Here is a 21,339-nt window from a genome sequence, read left to right on the forward strand (position 1 = left end):
GTTCAAGTATCTTGGGTTTTTTTCACAAATGAGGGAAGGATGGAACGTGAGATTGACAGGCCGAGTGGTGCAGCGGCAGCAGTAATGTGGTCTATGTAGCGGCACGTTATGGTAAGGAAGGAGCTGAGCCGAAAGCTCTCGATTTACTGGTCAGTCTATGTTCCTACTCTCACCTTTGGTCATAAGCTTTTGGTTATAACCAAAAGCAGAAGATCTCGGATACAAGCGGCCTTACGCCCCCTTCACACGGGGCATCAGCTTCAATGCTTCCTAGTCACTTTGAATGGGTGACATAAGGCGTTGCCGAACTGCATTGTGGATCCGTCGGCGCTGCCTCGAGGCGGTGCTAGCTGCAAAAGTTGGGACTTGCTCCACTGTATGTTTTACTTGTAGTTATGTGTATTTGAATGTCTGAAACCTAAAATTGCTCTCAGATTTTAATTTTAGCAGATGATGACGTGCGCTTTGAATGCTCTATTCATACATACATGTGATTTGTATGCGTGAAAGGGTTCAAATAAAAAAAATTAACATTTTACGGGGTAAATAATAACTATATAGATTTGTTACATACTATATGAAGAAATTTTTAAAGTTTTTCCGTTAGACAAATGACGCTGCAACTTTAATCTTGCAGTTTAGTTAACAGGCTCTGTCTTTTCTCCCTGATAATCAAAAATAAATCCAGTTGTTAAAGTGTTCTGTGCATTTGGAGGAGCTGCTTCATTCTCCTGCAAAGCCATTAATAATTGCTGATGTTTGTATCTGTGTGCAGCTGATCGAGAACAGCGTGTGTCTGCTGAGGAATCTGTCCTATCAGGTGCATCGGGAGATCCCTGGCTGCGAGCGCTATCTGGAGTCCATTCCTGTCAATCAAGGCCCCCTCCCGTCCCAAAAGGGCGGCTGCTTCAGCTCCCGAAAGGGCAAAGGTGCGCTTCTGATTCATTTTAAAGCAGAACACGGACACCGGCTGTGCCAATTAGAAGTTAACTTGCTATCTTTGCATTCCAGTGCACAATCTCTGTGTTGTGTAAACAATGCTAAGAGAGACTGTGTGTATTGCTTGTCTTTAAACCACACTATACACTTTAAAGTCCTTTTTTTTTAAGCTTCCGAGCTTGAAATGTGCCAGATTGTGTTTGTTTACACAAGACTTAGACGAAGCGTGCATGATTTTCGCACAAGTGTGTGTGTGTGTGCTCTGTTTGTGGGTTTGCTGAATAATTGTAGGGTGGCTGGGGCACTATTGCAGTAAAAAAAACATTGCTTTCCTCTCATTTTCTTCTGTATCTGTCTCCTCTGCTTCATCTCATTCCATACATCTTTTTATCCTGTAACAGACGAGTGGTTTTCCAAAGGTAAGCTTTTCTTTACCTTTATTTCTTACCTTTTTATATATATTAAAGTGAATGCTTTGCTTTTTGCTTTCATAGAAATTATTTACATTTCACCTCACTGTAACCCATTTTTAACCTTATCAAAGCTCAGAAAATGGATCTGAAATGGCTGAAACTCCAGTGTTTTTGGAGGAAAGAGATGCATTTCTCATCCCATTTCACGTCTGTTTTATGAGCTGCACTACTTCGGTCAAGTTAGAAGGCCTATTAAGAGAACCAGTCACACAAACAAGGTTTTTATTGATCGCAAGGAAGTAGACATGAAATCATTAACAGGCATCACATTATGCCACTAAACTCATTTGCTGCATTTTAAAACCTGGTGCCTACATAAGCAACACAAAAACTCTCCAAAATATATGTTGGTTCTTATGAAAATTAAGAAATGAGTGTCGAGATTAAACATTCAGTATAAAATGATTTATTGCTATGAATTTTTTATTGTGTGACTGGTCCTTTAAATATGCTTTCGTCATATAAAACATGTCACAAGTAACCACCAGAGGGTGCAGGAACACAGCATTTCTGACCAATCCATTTCTCTTTTTTACTCTTTCACTTTTAATATTAACATATACAGATATTTAAACTGATTGTTAGATTCTTTTAAATGTGCACTTTCTCATCACTTTATAATGTCACATGCTCCTTTGAATCAGTCCACATCATTAAGTCGTCAGTCATTAAGTCATCACAGCACATGGGGTTTTCCTCAGAGAATAAATGTAGCTTCTGTCTGAAGAAAACTCTCTTTGTCTTAACAAAAAAAAATCCCCTTTTAATCTTCAAAGAGGTTTTCTTCAGATTTGTTGCATCACTATCATTTCATCTTCACTTGTTGCTCATGCCGTCTGCTTTGTTCAGGAAAACGAGAGGATGATGGGACTTCAGACACGATTGACATTCCAAAGAGAACCACACCAGCCAAAGGTACATCCATCTCTTTAGCCGAGTAGATTTTAAATAGGGGTTTTGCTTTATCTTTGTGTGATGGATGAAAATCATTTAAATAATGATTGCTGTTGTTTTTATAGGATATGAATTGCTGTTCCAGCCAGAGGTAGTGCGTGTGTACACATCTCTGCTGAAAGAGAGTAAGAACCCCTCGGTTCTAGAAGCTGCCGCAGGGGCTGTGCAGAATCTGTGTGCAGGCCGCTGGACTGTGAGTAAATGCTAGCATCTTAGGGGTGTCTGAAAATAGAACTATTGTTATTTAAAGAAGCTTGATTTACTATGAAAAATACTGTACCTTTTAGATTACATCAAAATGACACTTTCTTTTTTGTTACTTATTTTGATCTGAAAGTTACTGTATTTTTTAAATTACATTAAACATTACATTAAAACAACACTTTTATTTAATGAAGCTTGATTTTTTTTTTTTTCTTATGAAAAATACTGTAGCTTTTAGATTACATTAAAATGACACTTTCTTTCAATAAAGCTTGAGTTACTATGCTCTAAAATTTACAGTATTGTTCATCATAAATCAAGCTTTTTTTGAACAACAAAACCATTTTAATGTAATTGATCTGAAAGTTACAGTATTTTTTAGTTGCATTAAATAGCACTCTTGTTATTTAAAGTAGCTTGATTTACTGTGAAAATACTATAACTTTCAGATCCTTTACACTAAAATGGCACTTGTTGTTTAAATAAGTTTGATCCAATATGATAAATACTGTAACTTTCAGATTAGTTACATTTTGACAATGCAAATGTAAAAACAACTATATGCTATAAATATGCTTGTAGGTGTGTTTTTGATTTAAGCAGACTGTACAGTTTCAAGAATAAAAGCAAAAACAAAATTCTGACATAAGCTGTGTGAAACTATTTTGCTTAAAAGCAATCTAGGTGTCTAGAACAGAGTTCAGTTGGTTTTAAATCTGTAATTTTCCCTTTTGTCACCATTTACAGTTGAAGTCAAAATTATTAGTGTCTAAAATTAATTGTTTAACAGAGCAAGGATTTTTCACTGCATTTCCTATAACATTTTTTCTTCTGATGAAAGTCTTATTTGTTTTATTTCGGCTAGAATAAAAGCAGTTTTAAATTTTAAGTGGTTTTATAGTAAATCACAGTATTATTATCCCACTTAAGCGATATATTTTTTTTTCAATTGTGTACAGAACAAACCATCGTTATTTAATGATTTGCCCAATTACTTAAACTATCCTAATTAACCTATTTAAGCCTTTAAATGTCACTTTTAATACTAATATCTTGAAAAATATCTAGTCAAATATTATGTGCTGTCATTGTATTTTAAAAAATCCCTTATTAGAAATAAGTTATTAAAACTGTTTAGAAATGTTTAAAACTTTGTTAAACAGAAATTGGGGAAAAAAATATATAGGGGGGCTAATAACTCTGACTGCAACTGTATGACTTTTCCTTCATGCACCTTGTCCATTTTCTTTTCAGTATGGGCGCTACATCAGAGCAACGATGAGACAGGAGCATGGCCTGCCAATGATGACGGAGCTGCTGTCTCATGGGAATGACCGCGTGGTCCGAGCCATGTCTGGAGCGCTGAGGAACCTGGCCATTGATGCTCGCAACCGTGAGCTGCTAGGTGTGTGAGAGAAATCAACCAATCAGATTTGTCATATGCAGGGGTAGAAAGAGAACTAAAAAATCATACACTGGTACCATTACTTGTCCAAAAATGTAGAGTAAAAGTATATGTTGTAAATATTACTTAAAGTACGAGTGAAAAGTAGCCTTTTTCGTAGTACTCAAGAGTGGTTACGTGTAATGATATGAAAGGGTGATGCGTTTAGATGCGATTTGTGCATGTGTGTGAAGCGTAACATTCTTTCCTGAATTTAGTGATTAAGGCCATTTGTTGATTTGAGTCTTCATACAGTCGATATCTTCGTTTTCATTATCCAAACACTCTCTCAGTCATTGCATGTAATGATTTAGTGTCATCTTTGACATTTTAAAGGCTTCCACACTAGATGTTTGCTGAATTTATAAACAGGGTGTCTTATGGTATTAAAAGTTGATAAATCGATTGAGAAAATTAAGGCCCTTAAAATGTATTAAAGTCTTAATCTTGTTTTTACTAGGGTTTTAATGTTTTGTTTATGCGTTGTCCAAAGTGTTTGACTCCAAAAAATCTAAAATATTTATTGTCCTCAATTGGTTAGGGCTAGGTGCATCCAAGCTCCTTTGTCCGGTTGATGTCAAGTAATTTGCGACAAACGCGGGAAGGTGATGTGGCGCTCTCCACATCTAACGAAATCATAGAGCAGGGCTATTCAAATGTTTTGGCGCTCCAAATAATGTGACGAAGACATCGAAATAAATTTAGTTCAGTCGAAAAACAGCCGATATAATTATGTATAAGTGACTTGCGTCTGTTCAACACAGCACGAGCTGCAGTTAAAGGCTGTTACCTGACGTTAAGTGAGCAGCCAATTGAATACTTAAGCTTAAAGGCTTCTCAACGAAACTGCAGCAACTAAACAAAGTTATGACACATTTTGCTAGTTTAAAATTCCGAGCTACACCAAGGCTAATACGCACAAACACTGGATTAACTATAGCAGCGGGTCATTCACATATTGCATCTTTTTCGCTTGCAAGTTTGTTATTTCCAATGGAAGAATATATGCCAACATGCGTGCGCAAGCGGAGTGATGCATTTGCACCTTCCAGACGCACGAGTAGAAAACATCTCACGCCGTAGCGGTGAGAGTTGTGCGGGGCTTTCAGTGGAATGTAAACGAAAGATAGGTTAGAATTATTACAAATTATTAAAATGGTCATGTATGTATGAACGCAGATGATTACAACCGTTCATTTAAATACTTACTTAATATAAAGCTTAAATTTACATTAGACGTGATAACACCATCATTATTCTTCAGACTATAATCGTACAACCAAAATCTATAATTGTTGCATCCCGAATTGTTATGCAGTTCAAAACATAAAATATGAATGTGTCTGAACTTAGAAGAAGCCTACTTAAGCAATGCACTGCTTTTGTTGGGCTTTTAAAATACAGCATTTCATTGGTTGTAAAAACAAATGCCACTTTGTACAATGCAATGATGTTATGTAGTTTAAAATACAATATATTAATTTAAAGTTTGAAAAATACAACGTGGGTGTCTTAAGGAGCAAAAACTCTCCATATAGGCTCTTGTATGCTGTTGTGTCATCACTTATATTGCAAATCATATCTTTATGGTCCATCATTTGGGATGCTTTTCATGAACTGGCCCCCATGACAAACCAATTAAATAGCCTTGCCATAGAGCAAAACAGACGGCAAAATGTGACAATGCATGTTCGCATACTCCTGGTTAGAGAAAGATGAGTTTAAACCGTGGCTGAAACCTGTTGCTGAAAACAACCAGGTAATTTATTTTTTCAAGGTTTGTTTCTTCCGAGCTTGTTTAAGTTCTGTTTATTAACTACTGTTTATTAGGTTAAAGGTTTTATACTGATTAGAACTTAGTGGTGACGTGGTCTTAAAATATTCTGAAAAGGTCTTTAAAAAGTCTTAAGGTATTGAAATTTCTGCTTCGGATTCCTGCTTATACCCTGATAAATGTGATTCACAGAATTTATTATTCTATTAAAAAATAAGTAAATAATAAAGTATTGACTGTAGGTTGACGGAAAATAGTTCAGTAAAAGTACTGATGCACCTAAAATGTACTCGAGGGACAGTACACATTTTTGACAATTTTATTGTCGTCCTTTTTTTCTGTGCAGGGAAGCATGCGGTGCCTAACTTGGTGGCGAATCTGCCAGGCGGAGGTCAGAGTCAACCTGCGCGCGCACTCTCGGAGGAGACGGTGGTGTCTGTTCTCAGCACCATGGCAGAAGTGGTCGGCTCCAGTGTGGATGCTGCCAAAACACTGCGCAGCGCCCAGGGCATCGAGAGGCTGGTGCTTATCAACAAAGACAGGTGCGATTTATAAGAAATATTCTCTAACTCTTAACCCCTGAAAATAGGCATGTTTTTTCAATATTGCACACCTCTTAATGGCATGGTCTACCCCCCAAAAAATGTAATTTACTCTCATGTTTCAAACCTTTAAGTTTCTTCTGTTTAACACAAAAGAATATGTTTTGTAGAATCCTGTAAACCTGTGACCATTGACTTCCTTAGAATAAGTTTTTTTTACTATTGAAGTCAATGGTTACAGGTTTATTTCAATTGGGTTGGGTACCCTGAATTTGTATTTCGGTGTCTAATTTCGGTGCCACTGGTGCTGCGACAAGGACGTAAGAAGAATCAAAGGGGTGCATCAAAGGCACACATAGGTACGCGTTATCACACCATCTCTAAACATTTAATTCTAAACAACTCTGAGGAATACGGACGGGCGATGTCAGGCGCTTCTTGTTGCTTAGGGAACGGACACAGACAGTACATTGCATTCGGTGAGTGAGAGCGACTCTCTTCAGATCAACACGCACGATCACGTTCATTAAATTTGCTTAAACTAAGCGTTCTAAAGCGTATTGTACAAGCAAGGATTCTGACACAGCAACATGCGCACTTGCTCTCTCTGTCAGTGACGGTGCTGGAAGATTATTTTGAGTTTAAGTTATTTAATTACCTTGTTTATGAAGACTGCGGAGTGATGCATGAAAAAAAATAACTTCGCAAATGATCAAAGGAAATATATTAATGCAATTCAAATCTATTAAATATGAATTTGTTTACTTTAAACTTTAATTATATTGTTCTATTAAAATATTTTTTTTAAAGATTGTAAAATGAGAGATTTTTCTAGAGTCATCCACCATAATTTTGTGGCTTAAAAGTATCTGTTTAGGCTCCGTTTTGGCACTTGTACTGTTTTAAAAGTATCGATTTTAGCACCAGTCTCGAGATAAATCCAAACAATACCCAACCCCAGGCAATGGTCACACTTGTTGAGTAAATTTCAATTCAATTTCAATGGGGTGAACTATCCCTTGAAGAGACTATGATTATATCATGATCATAGATATGTGATTGTTTTTCAGTGAACTATAATAGTTTTATTTGCTTTTCCTACTATTGAAGTCAATGGTTACAGGTTTAATAGTTTATGAGTTTTAATAAATCAATTTGAGTGAACTATCCCTTTAAGAGACTATTTGAATGTTCTTTAGTGAGAGACGCAATAGTTGTATCACTTTGTGTTTGGTCATTCAGCAACCGTTCAGATCGTGAGGTGCGTGGTGCAGGCCTGGTGCTGCAGATCGTGTGGGGCTTTAAGGAGCTCCGCCGCACTCTGGAGAAAGACGGCTGGAAGAAAACCGACTTCATGGTGAACCTGAACCCGCCAAACAACACCCGCAGCAACGGGGGCTACGAGGAGAGCACCCTGCCGCTAATAGACAGGGGTAAAGGCATTTCTGCTGAATTCTCTGAAATGTGTTTACAGGACAAGCGGATGTTTATCGGCGCTTTGGACATGCAGAATGCAGGGGTCCGTTCTTCGTACGTGGATTACTCAGTTAGCTGGATTTGGATATTGACGATTTGACACGATCCAGGATCGTTTCGTTCTTCAAAGCTGATCCGAGAGTTGTTGTCATGGCAACAGTTCTGCTAGGTCAAACCTGATCGGGAGCAGGTTCAATTCATATAAACAGGATTAGATCGGCTTAGTTCAAGCAAAGATAATACAGAAAGTATGTACCGAATTCTGATATTTTCGTACAGTAGTAGTTATATACACTTGGGAAAATAATATATAATTTTTAAATATATATATAAAGTTATAGTCATTAATAAAATAAACAAAGTTATACATATTAATAAAACGTATGCAATCTGCACCCTCGAAATGAAAGTACAAAGACTGCCATCTGGTGCAAAGAGAAAACTTATTGAAATGAACTTATTAGATCGCTTTAGAACAAATTGTGTATAATAGAAATGCACAATATGTGATTTTTTTAAGCAATAATACATTTATGCAGTCATAAACATATTTTGATAGTTAATATGCCAGTGATTTGATGCTTCACAAAAGTTGCAGACGCCTTTACCAATATGAAAATGCTTTTGTAAACAACCAGTTATTCTTTACACCGATTAAAAAACGGCTACTATTATAACGAAAATCTTTTCTAAACGTAGAACTAAATACATTGATTTGCATTGAAATACATGAAAACTCTTGTCTTGACAAATAAAAGTGTAAAGCCTGCAGCTCATAACAAATGTGTAAAGTTCTTGCGTGTCATATTTAACGCACCGTTTACTGCTAATTTGATGTAATTTTGCTCACATGGATAATTGAATATTAATCAGATGATGTCATTACGCTGCTGTGCCGTCAGCCAATCGTTGCATTGCTGATCATGATTTCGAGGATCGATAGATCTGTCCTTCACAACAAACGCAGCGATCTCAGATCAGTTTATCCAGACATTCTAATCTGATTCGCAAACTTGTTTGAAGAACCAAATTAGCGAGAGATCGGTTATCAAGATTAAAAGATCCAGGATCTGCCAAATCATCTTAGATCATTTAAGCGAGGTACGAAGAACGGACCCCAGCTCTGTTTCTCACTTTGTTTGGGGTTGTGTTTTTTTTTTTTTTTGATAGGGGGCAAACAAGACCGAGAAAAAGACATGATTCCTCTTAATGACATTGGACCAGGTACAAAAACACATTCCTGTACTTCATGTATAACATCTATTATCAACTTTTCTGTTTTCTAATTTATTCAATAATATTTAAAAATATCTAGAAAACTTTGCTTTAAATTGACTCATGCAGTATCATTTGATACATTTGATTAACATTCATTTTATAATGAAGTTATTACAGTAAAACAGTCCTATTAATAACACAAGTTCAATGCTGAATACACTAGTCCAGCTTACTTTAATTTGCTCACAGATGTCTCGTGCAGTTTGCTGACAGTATTTACATGTTAAAGTCTGATTCATTTACAGTATTCAATTCAATTAATCAGTTTCAATTGGCAAAAGAAACAAAAGGGTAAGTTAAATTTGAAATGATGATCACAGTCAACTGCGTTCGACCTAATCACCTCCCCATCATGCTCTCTCTTCAGATAGGATGGCGGGCCAAGTCAAAGATTAGCATGGGCTAACTTTAACCTGCGGGCCTTACTTTAGGCATCTCTGTTTTACACATTTACTAGTCATTTACAAAAACTAAGCACAGCTGCCATAATTTGATCATAAAATACAGTAAAATGTGAATTAAAATTAAGAAATACTATTTAGTTCATTTCATTATTTAAAACTATTTAAATTAAAAATAGTTGTTTGTCTGATTTATAAAAAAAATATTCATTTAATTATTACCAGTTTTGAAATATTATTACTAAATTTTTTTTGCTTGATTTTGCAATATTTAATGCGATGGCTGTGCTAATTCTAATGTGTGTGTGGTGGCAGACGCTTATTCAACAATAGACCAGCGAGGACGGAGAAACACTTTAGATGACACTCTGGACCGCTCAGACAGAGACGCACCTCAGGTAACATTACTCAACTGCTGTTCTCCTTCACAAACACTTTACACTCAAGCTCACACTGGAGATAACTCACTGTACCTTCACTAATGACACTAACTCACTCACTCACACTCTCTCTCATTCTCTTTTCCTCACCTTTTCTCTTTCTATTCTTGTTCTCTTATCCTCATTTTTCCTCTTTCTCTTTTCCTCTGTCTCTCCTCTTCTCTCTACTTTTTTTTACTGTTCTCTCTTTTTCTTTCTCTTTCTCTTCTAATTTGCTCCTCTTTTCCTCTTCTCCTTTTTTCTCTCCCCGTTTGCTTTTCAACTCTTCCCTTTTCCTCTCCTCTCTCTTTTTCTCTTCTCCTTCACTCTTCTCCTTCACTCTTTTGCTTCACTTTTTTCTGTACTCCTTTTTTCTCATCTCCTCTTGGTTTTTTCACCCCTTTTGCTCTTCTCTTTTTCCCTTTATCTTTTCCTCTTCTCTCTCTACTCGTCTTTATTTTACTCCTCTTCTCCTCTCCTTTCCACTTTCTCTTTTCCTCTTCTTTTCCTCTCCTCATTTTCGTTTTACTTTCCTCTCTTCTCTCCTTTTTCTTTTCTCTTTTCCTCTTCTCTTTCTCTTCTCATCTTCATTTTACTCTCCTCTTCTCCTTTTCTTTTTTCCTCTTCCTCTCATCTTCATTTTACTCTCCTCTTCTCCTTTTCTTTTTTCCTCTTCCTCTCATCTTCATTTTACTCTCTCCTCTTCCTTTTCTCCTATCCTTTTTCTTTTCCTCTCCTCGTCTTCATTTTTACTTTTCCTCTTCTCTGCTTTTCCCTTCTCTTTTCCTCTTCCTCCTCCTTTTTCCTCTTACTTTTCTTTTTTTCTCCTCTTATCCTCTTTTCTCTTCTTTTGCTCTGTTCTTCTCCTTCTCTTTTCATCTTCCTCTCCTTTTTCCTCTTTCTCTTCTTATTTCTTTTTCTTCTTTTTTCAATCTTGCTCTTCATCTCCTCTTCCTCTTCTTTTTTTCTCTACTCTTCCTCTTCTCTTTTTTTCTCTTTCCCCTTTCCTCCCCTTTTCTTCTCTCCTCTTTCCTCTTTCTAATCTCCTTTTCTCCACTTTGCTCCTTCTCTTCTCATTTTCCTTTTCTCTTTATTTCCTCTACTTCTCTTCCTTTTCCTCTTTCTCTTTCCCTCCTCTCCTCTTATCTCTCATCTTTTGATCTTTTCTCCTTCTGTCATTTTCTCTCTTTTCCTCTTCTCACCTTTCCCCCCTTTTTTCCTCTTCTCTCCCTTTTTATTTTCTCTTTCCTGTTTTCATTTTCTTTTGCACTTACTCTCCTCTTTCTCTTTTACTCTTCTGTCCCTTTCCTCCTCTCTCTCTCTCTCTCTCTCTCTCTCTCTCTCTCTCTCTCTCTCTCTCTCTCTCTCTCTCTCTCTCAGGGAGGAATGTATGGGGAGAGGCGGGGCTCTTTGCCTCTGTTGGACTCTTATGATGGTTAGGCTCCTCCCCTTCACTCAGTGCATGAGCAGGCATGGTATGTGTGTCCACCTTCTGCATGGCCTTCATGTGGTTATTCAAGTGTTTGTGTGCTGCTCCACTGGTTCTAACCCGCATTAATGCTCTCTCCTTGTTCAGCAGAGCTCAGCTTTACTAATTGTTGTAAGTCTCTTGAAGTGTTGGGGAAGGTGTAGTTCAATTCAGTCGAGCTATAGATCAAGTAGACGAGTAGGTAGTAGTTTATGCATTTATTAAGCTACTTTATTTATTTACTGTTAGATCCAGATTTATCCCCAAAGCAAGAATCAAAAAAGTTTCGCTTCAAAGATTGAAAAATTCTCAAATTATACAAATTAAATACATTTTCAATAATAATCATTTGACCCAGTCTACAATCATTTAGTAGGGCAATATATATTACAATACCTTTTTTTTTTTTATTGATAAATTAAATTTTTTCTTGGTTGATCAATTATTAATTATTTTTTGGTAGTTGATCGATTTATTTTTTAAATTAGTTGACCGATACAACTAGTCAAAAAACAAATGTATCAACTAATAAAAAATAAATCTATCAACTAGTCTATCAAATCTATCAAATTTATTTATTTTTTTTGATCAGGTTTTTTTGACTAGTTAATCGATTTATTTTATTAGTTGATACATTTGTTTTACTAGTTGGTGAATTTATTTTTATTATTAGATTTTTTTTCAACACTTTGAGTTGATCAATTTTTAATATCTTAATTAGTTGATTTTTAAAAAAGTATTAATTGATAACATTTTTATATTTGTTTATTTTTTTGTCGATCACTTTTTAAAAGTTTTTTTCTGTTTAGTTGATCGAATTCAAACATTTTTAAAATGAGTTATTCAATTTTAATATTTTTTTAATTAGTTATTTTTTACTAGTTGATCAATAAATTTTTTCATTACTTATTATTTTTTTATTAATTTAAAATGTTTATATATTCTAATTAGTTGATTAATTTTTAATTAGAACCTTTAATTAAACTTTTTAATTAGTTGATCAATTAAAAAATAGTTGATCTATTTATTAATAAATTTTTGTAATTGAGCAATTTTTTATTAGTTGATCAGTTTTTTATTTCTTTAGATCATCTTTTTTGTTTTAATTTGTTTGGTTTTTCAATTAGTTGATCAATTTAATAATTTTACAAAAATTTAACTAATCAATCTTTAAAAATTTGTTGATTCATTTTATATTTTTTCTATTAGTAGTACATTTTAATTAGTTTAATTTTATTTTTTAATTAGTTAATCAATTTTAAGTTTTTTAATTATTCAATTTTTAATATTTTTTAATTAGTAAATTTTTAACTAGTTGATCAGTTGATTTTTTTTATTACTTGATCAGTTTTTTCTTGATTTCTTTTTTTTATTTTATTATTTTTTTGTAATTAGTTGATTAATTTGAGAAATTTGATTAGTTGATTAAATTATTAGTTGATCAGTTTTAAACAATTTTTAATTACATTTTTTAAATCAGTTGATTGATTTGTTTATATGTTTCAATTAGTTGATCAATTTTTAATTTAAATTAGTCATTTTTACATTTTTAATTAGTTGATTAATTTAATTTTTTTAGTTCATTAATTTATTAGTATTTTTTCAATTAGTATTCTTTTTGTTCATCAATTTTTTTTAATTAGTCGATCAGTTTTTTAATTTGATAGTTTTTTTTTTAACTTTTTTTTTATAGTTGATCCATTTTTTTATTAGTTGATAGATAAAAAAATGAGCTAATTGATCAATTTAATATTTTTATTGTTAATCAAGTTAATATTTTTTCATTAATTGATCAATGTTTTATATATATATTTTCATATACATTTTTTAATGCGTTGATCAATTTAAAATAACCTCAATTTTACTGTCTCCCCAACACTGATATATCTCTATCTCTCTTTCTCTCCCGCTCATGTGTCCGCTGTGGTCACATGACTGATTGTCCCAGTGGTTTTGTTTTCCTGTCATCACTTTACCTCATAATGGGTAATGTGATTGTGTAATGTGCCCAAACGCTCACCGCAGCTCTACGATGACACATTACTGAATCAATTTCCCCTTTTTTTATATTACTATTATCAGTGAACTTAATAGTCAGGCACCACGCACAAAGTTTACAATCTCCTCTGTTTTATCTCCACAGAAAATCTGATCGTGTGCATCACCCGCCGTGAGTTTCCTCCTCCTGCTTACTGTCCCTGCTGAGCGTCTGATCTCATCACTTACGGGACCATCGCCACTAAAATTACAGCCCGCCCTTCTGTAGCTACTCTCCGTGAGATCAATGTGATTCTTGAGAAACATAAACAGCCACTACTTCTAATGGACACTACAATCAGACTTGTTTTCGGTTCATACCACTTTTATTTTTACATTTTGAGTTTGTTTTGGTCGAATAACGCAAACACTATTGACAGAAAAGTCTGTTTAGTCGCATCCCCAGCTTATCAAAGCTTATTGATTTTCATCGTCTATTAGAACACTAGTATAAGTCGTTGATTTCTTCTGCTTCATCCTGCTTCGTGGTTCACATTTGATGTATAAAAACGAAAACGTAAATGCCAAATCGCATCATTCATACATGTGGCCTGAAGAAAATAATGTATATAGGATATCTCGGTAAGTTTTATGTCTTAATGCATTGCAACAGGCCTATTTTTGAATCTTCTTCTTCTTTTTTTTTTTTTTTTTTTGTAAAAGCACTAGAAGACCACCAATTCCCCTTAAGTTATGCATAAGTTTTATTTGAATTTTTGTGTGGGTGGTCTTATGGAGTGTTCAGTCTTATTAGAAGGGGTTGTGAAAGCATTACAGAAGAGGCAGAGGGATATTTACTTAAAAAAAAAAAATGAGTAAGCATTCAAGATCTTTTGGCAGTTCTGTTCTCTGGAAGTCTTGCGTCTCAAATCTAGTGGCAAATTTGCAAAGCATTCCAGAGTGGGAGAGCTATTTTTTATTAAATACATTGCTTTTTCACTTCAAAATTGGCCATTTCTTTATTTCTGTGTACAAAAAAAAAAGGAGTTCTGCTTCTTTCGTTTTAATAAACGCAACAACCGAGGAGGTTTAAAAGCGCAGTCCCACTTTCGATACTTTGTAAATCGACCTAACAGTTGGACCCAGTGTTTTGTTTCTGTTTTTGTCTGAATATAAATGAATGTGTAAATATAAGCGCGACTCACAAATCCCACTCTGCACACATGCGGTGCCTCGTTTGCTCAGCGTGTTCGTGATGAGGGACGTTCGGCCACCTTCTGCCTCTCGGTTTCAGTGCCTGTCTGTGTAGAGAGTGAGCGAGTGTACATTTGAGGATGTATATGCATTGTTTCCTTTTTGTTTTGTTTGTTTCTGAGATCCGCAATTACAGTGCTCGTTTCTTAGACTGCATATTCGAATGCACAGTATGTCTGCTGTAGATATTTACTGAATAGAAACTTTAGCACTAGGGGGTCAATGGATGATTTGGTTTTTGTTTTAGCAGGATTTTTCCACTTCTCATGGCTTTTTTAATTCCAGTCTGCCAATCTGAAATCCAAGCCTTTAAGATGTTGGGTTGGATAAATAAATGTGAGCGTCTTGAGGATTGAGTTAATTGTTCAGTGTTGAGCGAGGCAGATAAACAAATCTTTTAATTATCGGAAACACACACACACACACGCGCGCGCGCGCACACACACAGCGTCTCTTTCAGGCAGGATTTAGCGAGAGCTCACATTTTGATTCTACCTTGATGAGAAAATGATAGATAAAAGCACATTTAAACTATATATACAAGAGAATATTTGTTATTTTAATTATTTTTTTTCTTTTCTGTTTTTTATTGCTCTTTCGTTTCTATATTTTATGATTTTGGGGGCTGATTTTGTTTGTTTTTTTGTTTTCTTTCGGGTGTTGTGGGTGAATGCATATGCAATCAGTTTTATTTTTTAAATAAATGCATTTACGGTTTATATCTTTTAATTAAAGACGAAAGGAAAAACAAATCTGTGTCGTGCTGTCAGTTGACATGCTGTTTCTCTGCAACACTAACAAGTGGGTATTGATTCATATTTCCCATATTTCAACACTTTACCTTTGGTCTTAAACATTGCACCTTTCTCTCATGGATTGAACTGTAACTTAGCAATACTGTTTTGTTTTTTAATAAAAGGATGATTTTTTTTCAAGGTTCTGACAGAATTTGTGTGTGATATACAGTCTATTTGTACTGAAATACATTCTTAATACATTTATTTAGAACTCTTTAGTTGCTGAACTTAAGTGTGCAAATTACACTTATTTTAAATTTTTTTTTTTTTTTTTTTTATTCCCAGGGTCTGCAGGTTGCAATGTCTCATTTTCATTGCCAGTCTTAAGCCAATTGTAAACGTTTGTTTTGGTTTAATTTGGAATTTTCCTTAACTAATCACAGAGTGAGTGCTCCGACTTGGGCCACCCCAGGTCCATAACTAATTTAGTTTAATCAACTTAAATTTTTTCAAAAACAATTAAAGGTACAGTAAGTGATCTGCCAAAATCACCACAGTACCACCTCGGGCGTCCAAAGCCAGGCCTCCTGATATCATGAATGCGCACCTCATAGATGATAGTAAACTTGTTTCTGTCATTCCCAATACAAATTGATGCTGTCACAGAAAGAGGCCCTACACAATACAAATGAATTATTGTGGTCTAAAACCAAGCATTTCGGTTACGTTGTTCAACTCTTGTATCCGACCTTGGGACTATACCATAAAGCCAGATTAGCTGGCGAGCCAGTTCATTTTCAGTTTAGTTTTTACCTGTTCTTAGTTCTCAAACGGAGTTCACTCCTTCTTTCAAAAATTGTACATTTTCACACAAATTAAGCCTTTACTTTTCTCTATATGTAAAACAGTTGATTTTTCTTATGAGATTGTGCAGAAACAAACAGGACACATTCTAAAATAAGCACACAATTTAAAACCTTATAACCTTTTTTATGTTTGCTGTTTATAGCTGCTTTCTACTTTGAACCACATCTACATTTTCTAGGGCATCAGTTTAAGTCTTGTTAACCAGGATGAAATCAAGTCAGAAATCAGAGAGGAGAGTGATGTTCCTCTGATCCATGACGCTTCAGAAGAGGAGAGCAACGGAATCTGTCATCCAGACCTGTTAGAAACTCACATCTTTCTTTTTTCTTTTTTTTTGGGGGGGGGGGGGGGGGATTTCACCTTTATTTTTAATATGACAGTAGAATGAATTGACAGGAAAGCATGGGGAGCAGAGAGAGGGGAAGGATCGGCATAGGACCGCAAGGCGGAATCGAACCCGGGTCGCCGTGAGCACCGGAGTGCATGTGTTGACGCACTAACCACTACACCACTGGCGCCGACAAAGCTCACATATTGCTAACATGATGTTATATGATGAAGCAAAAGGGGTGAGAGACTTTGTGATGCCTAATCTGGTTTCATGTTGGTTTATGGATAAACTAAAGAACGCTGTAAGAACAGTTTTCAAATTTCACAATTACAGGTAACGGATGAATTAAACGTATAACAGGGTTCATACGGTCATGGAAAACCTGGAAAAGTCATGGAATTTTGATATGGCATTTTCCAGGCCTGGAAAAGTTCTGGAAAAACCGAAAAACCCACAAAGTTTTAGAAAAGTCATGGAAAACTTTAATATAGGTTAGTTGTCTTTAATTTTTTTCTGTCCATAAAGGTAAGGAAAGTGTCACTGGGGCTGTACCTTTTCAAAAGGTACCAATTTGTACCTGAAAGGCCCATAATGGCACCTAAAAAGTAGTTTTTAGGTGTTGGGTACAAATATGTACCTTCGAGATACTACTGTGGACACAAATTATTATTATTATTTTTTTTTTTTGGAAAAGGTACTGCCCAAGTGACTGTTTCTATACCTTTATTTCTGAGAGCCTACTCTCACACTATTAGTGCAGTGTAAGCATTATCTAAATTTTACGTAGATATAAATTTAAATTGGGCGTTGCGGTGATGCAGTGGGTAGCACAATCGCCTCACAGCAAGAAGGTCACTCATTCGAGCCTAGTCTGGGTCAGTTGGTATTTCTGCGTGGAGTTTGAATGTTCTCACAGTGTTGGTGTGGGTTTCCTCCGGGTGCTCCATTTTCCCTCACAAGTCCAAACACATGCGCTATACAGTAGGTGAACTGGGTAAGCTAAAATTGTCTAGTGTATGTGTGTGAATAAGTGTGTATGGATGTTTCCCAGTGATGGGTTGCAGCTGGCAAGGCATCCGCTGCATAAAACATATGCTGGATGATTTGGCGGTTCATTCTGCTGTGGCGACTTCAGATTAATAAAGGGACTAAGATGAAAAGAATGAATATATGAATGAATAAATATCAATTGAAACTAAATAGATTGTTGTGTGTTTTACGATATGCTGTGATAAATTTTAAAGGTTTTGTTTTTACCACACATATGTAGGCATTGCTTGAAACATTGGGTCATGAAAATTTACTTAAAAGTCTTGGAATAATCATGGAAAAGTCATGGAACTTCAGTAGTTGAAATGTGTATGAACCCTGGTATAGGAAATAGTACTTAGTTTTTTTACAGTTCATCTCACAGTTAATAAGTTTTGCTAAAGTGAATGAGAGAATAAACATCATGCTTTTACTTCTGCGAATATATGTGTGTTCAAATGATGCAACAAAAATAAAAAAAACTTAAATCTTTGTATCTGTATATGTTTATTTATTTATATGTTCTTCCAGCTGACAAACAAGAACTAATTGTTTTAGATAATGAAGAAAGTGCACTTAAAATGTATTTAGACCTCTTTATTTAGATATTTTCCCTTATCAGTCTACATTATAGAAAAGTAAATACTACGGTTTGTTTTTACATCTCAATAAATTGTAAATTATTATTGTTATATAATATTCTCTCTAAAATCTCTCTAAATAAAACAAAGAAGACTTTCTCCAGTAGAATGTTAACGTATATACCGTGGAAAAGTTCAATTTTGTTTCAAATATTTCCATATTGCTCTGGAAATATATATGAAAAAGAATGGCCAATGATTTTGACCAGTCAAAAGTTTGGAGTCAGGAGGATTTTAAAATGTTTTAAAATCCGCTTCTCCTGCTCACCAAGGCTCCATTTATTAAATCAAAAATAAAGAACAAATTGTAAAATGTTGTTGCGCTATAAAATAACTGTTCAAAAGTAGTTTATAATTTAATAATTCATTTCAGTGAATTTAACATATTAAGGCTCAAGGTATTTTTATGTGCATTTTTTATTTCTCTTTGCCATTTGGGCTTATTGGAATCTAATTAGAATAAAAATATCATAAAAGTATCATCTTTTGGTATAGTGTACTTTTAGAGAAAAATAATGTCCATATATGTGGACTCGCGGTCCGAATTTACACAAAATTTTATTCCTGACTGTTTTTAATGCATTGATAACTCATACATATTTTTTTAATATGTTTCGACTATCAGAGAGTAAAAAAACTACTTTTTTTTGGCCATTTTAAACAGTTGAAAAGTGTTTGGGACATTTCATATGCTGCAAAACAGTTGCAGGATGACACTATATGTCCAGTTATAGGCTAATATTTATTAGCATATGAACTTGTCCTGTGCTCCTTACAAGTTCAGACAACTGGACTGACTGTTTTAATTTACTTGTATGTTAAGCTGTTTTGACACAATCCTCATTGTAAAAGCTCTATGGAAATGAAGATGAATTGAATTAATGATAAAACTCCATTAGGAAATCCGGTGCTGTCGTAGTCATCTCCTCTAAAGTGTCATCAAAGATCTGCACAACTGTCTTTCTACCTCATAAATGAATCTGGTGTTCTGTCAGATTGCTTTATACAAAGTTCTTTGAATTGTTTTGTAATGAATTGCTTTTATATATTCTTGGCTAATGATTCAAATAAAATCTTGTGAATCAAACTGAAGCCCTAATCATCATTTCTGTGAGTTTTTAAATGACTTCTTCAAGAGTTCACACATTTAGCTGATGATTGATTATAAGCGTGTTTGGCATGCTGTCCCGGGAGAGAGCCCTGAACTCAAAAGATCCTCAAGCCCTGGGCTTCCTCCCTATTGTAGGACGAGAGGGGAGATTAAGTTCAGGTAGATCTTGAGAACTCTCCCGCTTATGTGTGGTTAATGATGAATTGAGTTGGCTAGGAACTTGACTACGGTGCCAATTTGGTTAAGACAATTTACTTAGCACGCATGTCTTTGGACAGTGGGAGGAAACCGAGGAACCCCAGGCGAGCACATGGAGAACATGTAAACTCCGCACAGAAATGTCGACTGGCCTGACTATGATTACTGTAAGAATAATGTTAATATCGTAATACTAGTGGACTTGCAACAAATTATATTTATATAGGCAGGAAATTATGGATAATTATAGCAGATATTGTCTCTTTAAGAGTTGGTGAAAATTTACTTGAATAGTAGGTGAATATTGTTGTGTTTAAATGCATCTTATTAATATAAGTCTGTAAATTAATGTTGTTTCTCATTTTCAGTTTTTCTGATACAAAGCTACTCTCAAATGTAGTAAAATGAAGTATTTACTTTTCCGTCTTAAAAAAGTGCACTAAACGTGTTTTTTTTTTTGGTGCATTGACAATTTTTGTAATCAGTTTTATAAACCGGGAAACTAAATTGTAATTGTAAGTAATTACAATAAATAACAATAAAATACAAGTAAAAGTGTGTTTAGTGGGACAAATCCATGAAAAATATGTGGTAATCATGATTTAGCTACAACAACTTTTTAAAAATGTTATTTATTTATGTTTCTGTGCCCGACGATCGGGTTGTTGTGGTCCTAACCTTCAACACCATCTGTTCCACAATGCACTGGACCCTTCTTGCAGGAATGTGTTCCTATGTTGCTCCTTCAGGCTGAGCCCGGACAGGTTCCATGGGATAAACCCCGACCATGAGGCGCTTGCATATGTGTCCCAACCCCAGGCTTGGCTCCAGTTGGAAGAACATCCTTACCCCAGGTGGAGTTTAAGTATCTTGGGGTTTGTTGATGAGTGAGGGAAGGATACAACGTGAGTTTGACAGGCAGATTGGTGCAGCAGTAATGCAGTCAATGTACCAGTCTGTTGTCGTGAAAAAGGAGCTGAGCTGAAAGGCAAAGCTTTTGATTTACCAGTCAATCTAAATTTCTACTCTCACCTATGGTCTTGAGCTTTGGGTCATGACTCATGATTGAAAGGACAAGATCTCTGATACAAGTGGCTGAAATGAATTTCCTTTGCAGGGTGGCAGGGTGCAGCCTTACAGATGAATTAAGGAGCTCTGCCACCCAGGAGGAGCTCGGAGTAGAGTCGCTGCTACTCCACATCGAGAGAAGTCAGCTGAGGTGGCTCAGGCATCTGTTTTGGATGCCTCCTGGACGCTTACCTTGGGCCCAGAAAAGCAGATGATGATTTCATTTATTTTTTAAAACCACACTCCTACGTCATCTTGTGGTGGGCCTCAGAATTGCAGGTATTTGGGTTCTATTTTAATGTCAGGAAATAAAAAGAGAGACTTAATGAGTTTATACCACTTCACTTCGGGGTCGCACAGTGGCTCACAGTTTTAGTTTTAGTTTGAAAACGCATAAGTTTTGCCATCTGTCCACATTACATCGAAGTTTTCGAGCGCCGAAAACGGAGTGTTTTTGAAATGCTGGAGAGGCCATTTTCATCCTAAAACGCTGCTGCTCCATCTCAGTGTGGATGGGGGAAAACGGAGACATCTGAAAACGATGTTATCTACCTATCAGATTTTGCCTACTATCCATCATGAGGAAGACAAGTATCATTAATAAGTGTGTGTATTATGGAAGTCTCAAATCATATGCATTAAAATTATTTTATTAATCTAATTTTTAATTCAACTATAGGGGTACGGCCAGGCTGGGGGCCCCCAAGACATTGTGCAGGGGTCTCTGAATTCTTAATCCGGGCCTGCCTTTTGA

The 21,339-nt window shown here is 35.4% G+C and overlaps 1 protein-coding gene across 36 annotated transcripts in view; it reads left to right on the plus strand.

Moving 5' to 3' along the window:
• Nucleotides 1-15,538, plus strand: part of ctnnd1 (catenin (cadherin-associated protein), delta 1) — a 55,806-nt gene extending 40,268 nt beyond the window's left edge. For 7 of the 36 annotated variants that reach the window (XM_087237529.1, XM_087237520.1, XM_087237540.1 and 4 more), the window contains 10 exons: nt 776-929; nt 2,262-2,327; nt 2,432-2,559; nt 3,825-3,975; nt 6,135-6,330; nt 7,573-7,763; nt 8,977-9,030; nt 9,801-9,883; nt 11,285-11,379; nt 13,516-15,538. In XM_087237529.1, coding sequence (XP_087093655.1) covers nt 776-929; nt 2,262-2,327; nt 2,432-2,559; nt 3,825-3,975; nt 6,135-6,330; nt 7,573-7,763; nt 8,977-9,030; nt 9,801-9,883; nt 11,285-11,344 — 1,083 coding nt within the window. In that variant the 3' untranslated portion in view covers nt 11,345-11,379; nt 13,516-15,538. Of the gene's footprint in view, nt 1-775; nt 930-1,340; nt 1,359-2,261; nt 2,328-2,431; nt 2,560-3,824; nt 3,976-6,134; nt 6,331-7,572; nt 7,850-8,927; nt 9,031-9,800; nt 9,884-11,284; nt 11,380-13,515 lie in introns of all 36 variants that reach the window. The other 29 variants (XM_087237526.1, XM_087237519.1, XM_087237539.1 and 26 more) reach the window with 6 other exon arrangements.
• The last annotated feature ends 5,801 nt before the right edge of the window (nt 15,539-21,339 follow it).

This window comes from Danio rerio, chromosome 1 (genome assembly GCF_052040795.2).
Source record: "Danio rerio strain M-AB ecotype USA chromosome 1, GRCz13ab, whole genome shotgun sequence".
NCBI lineage: Eukaryota > Metazoa > Chordata > Actinopteri > Cypriniformes > Danionidae > Danio > Danio rerio.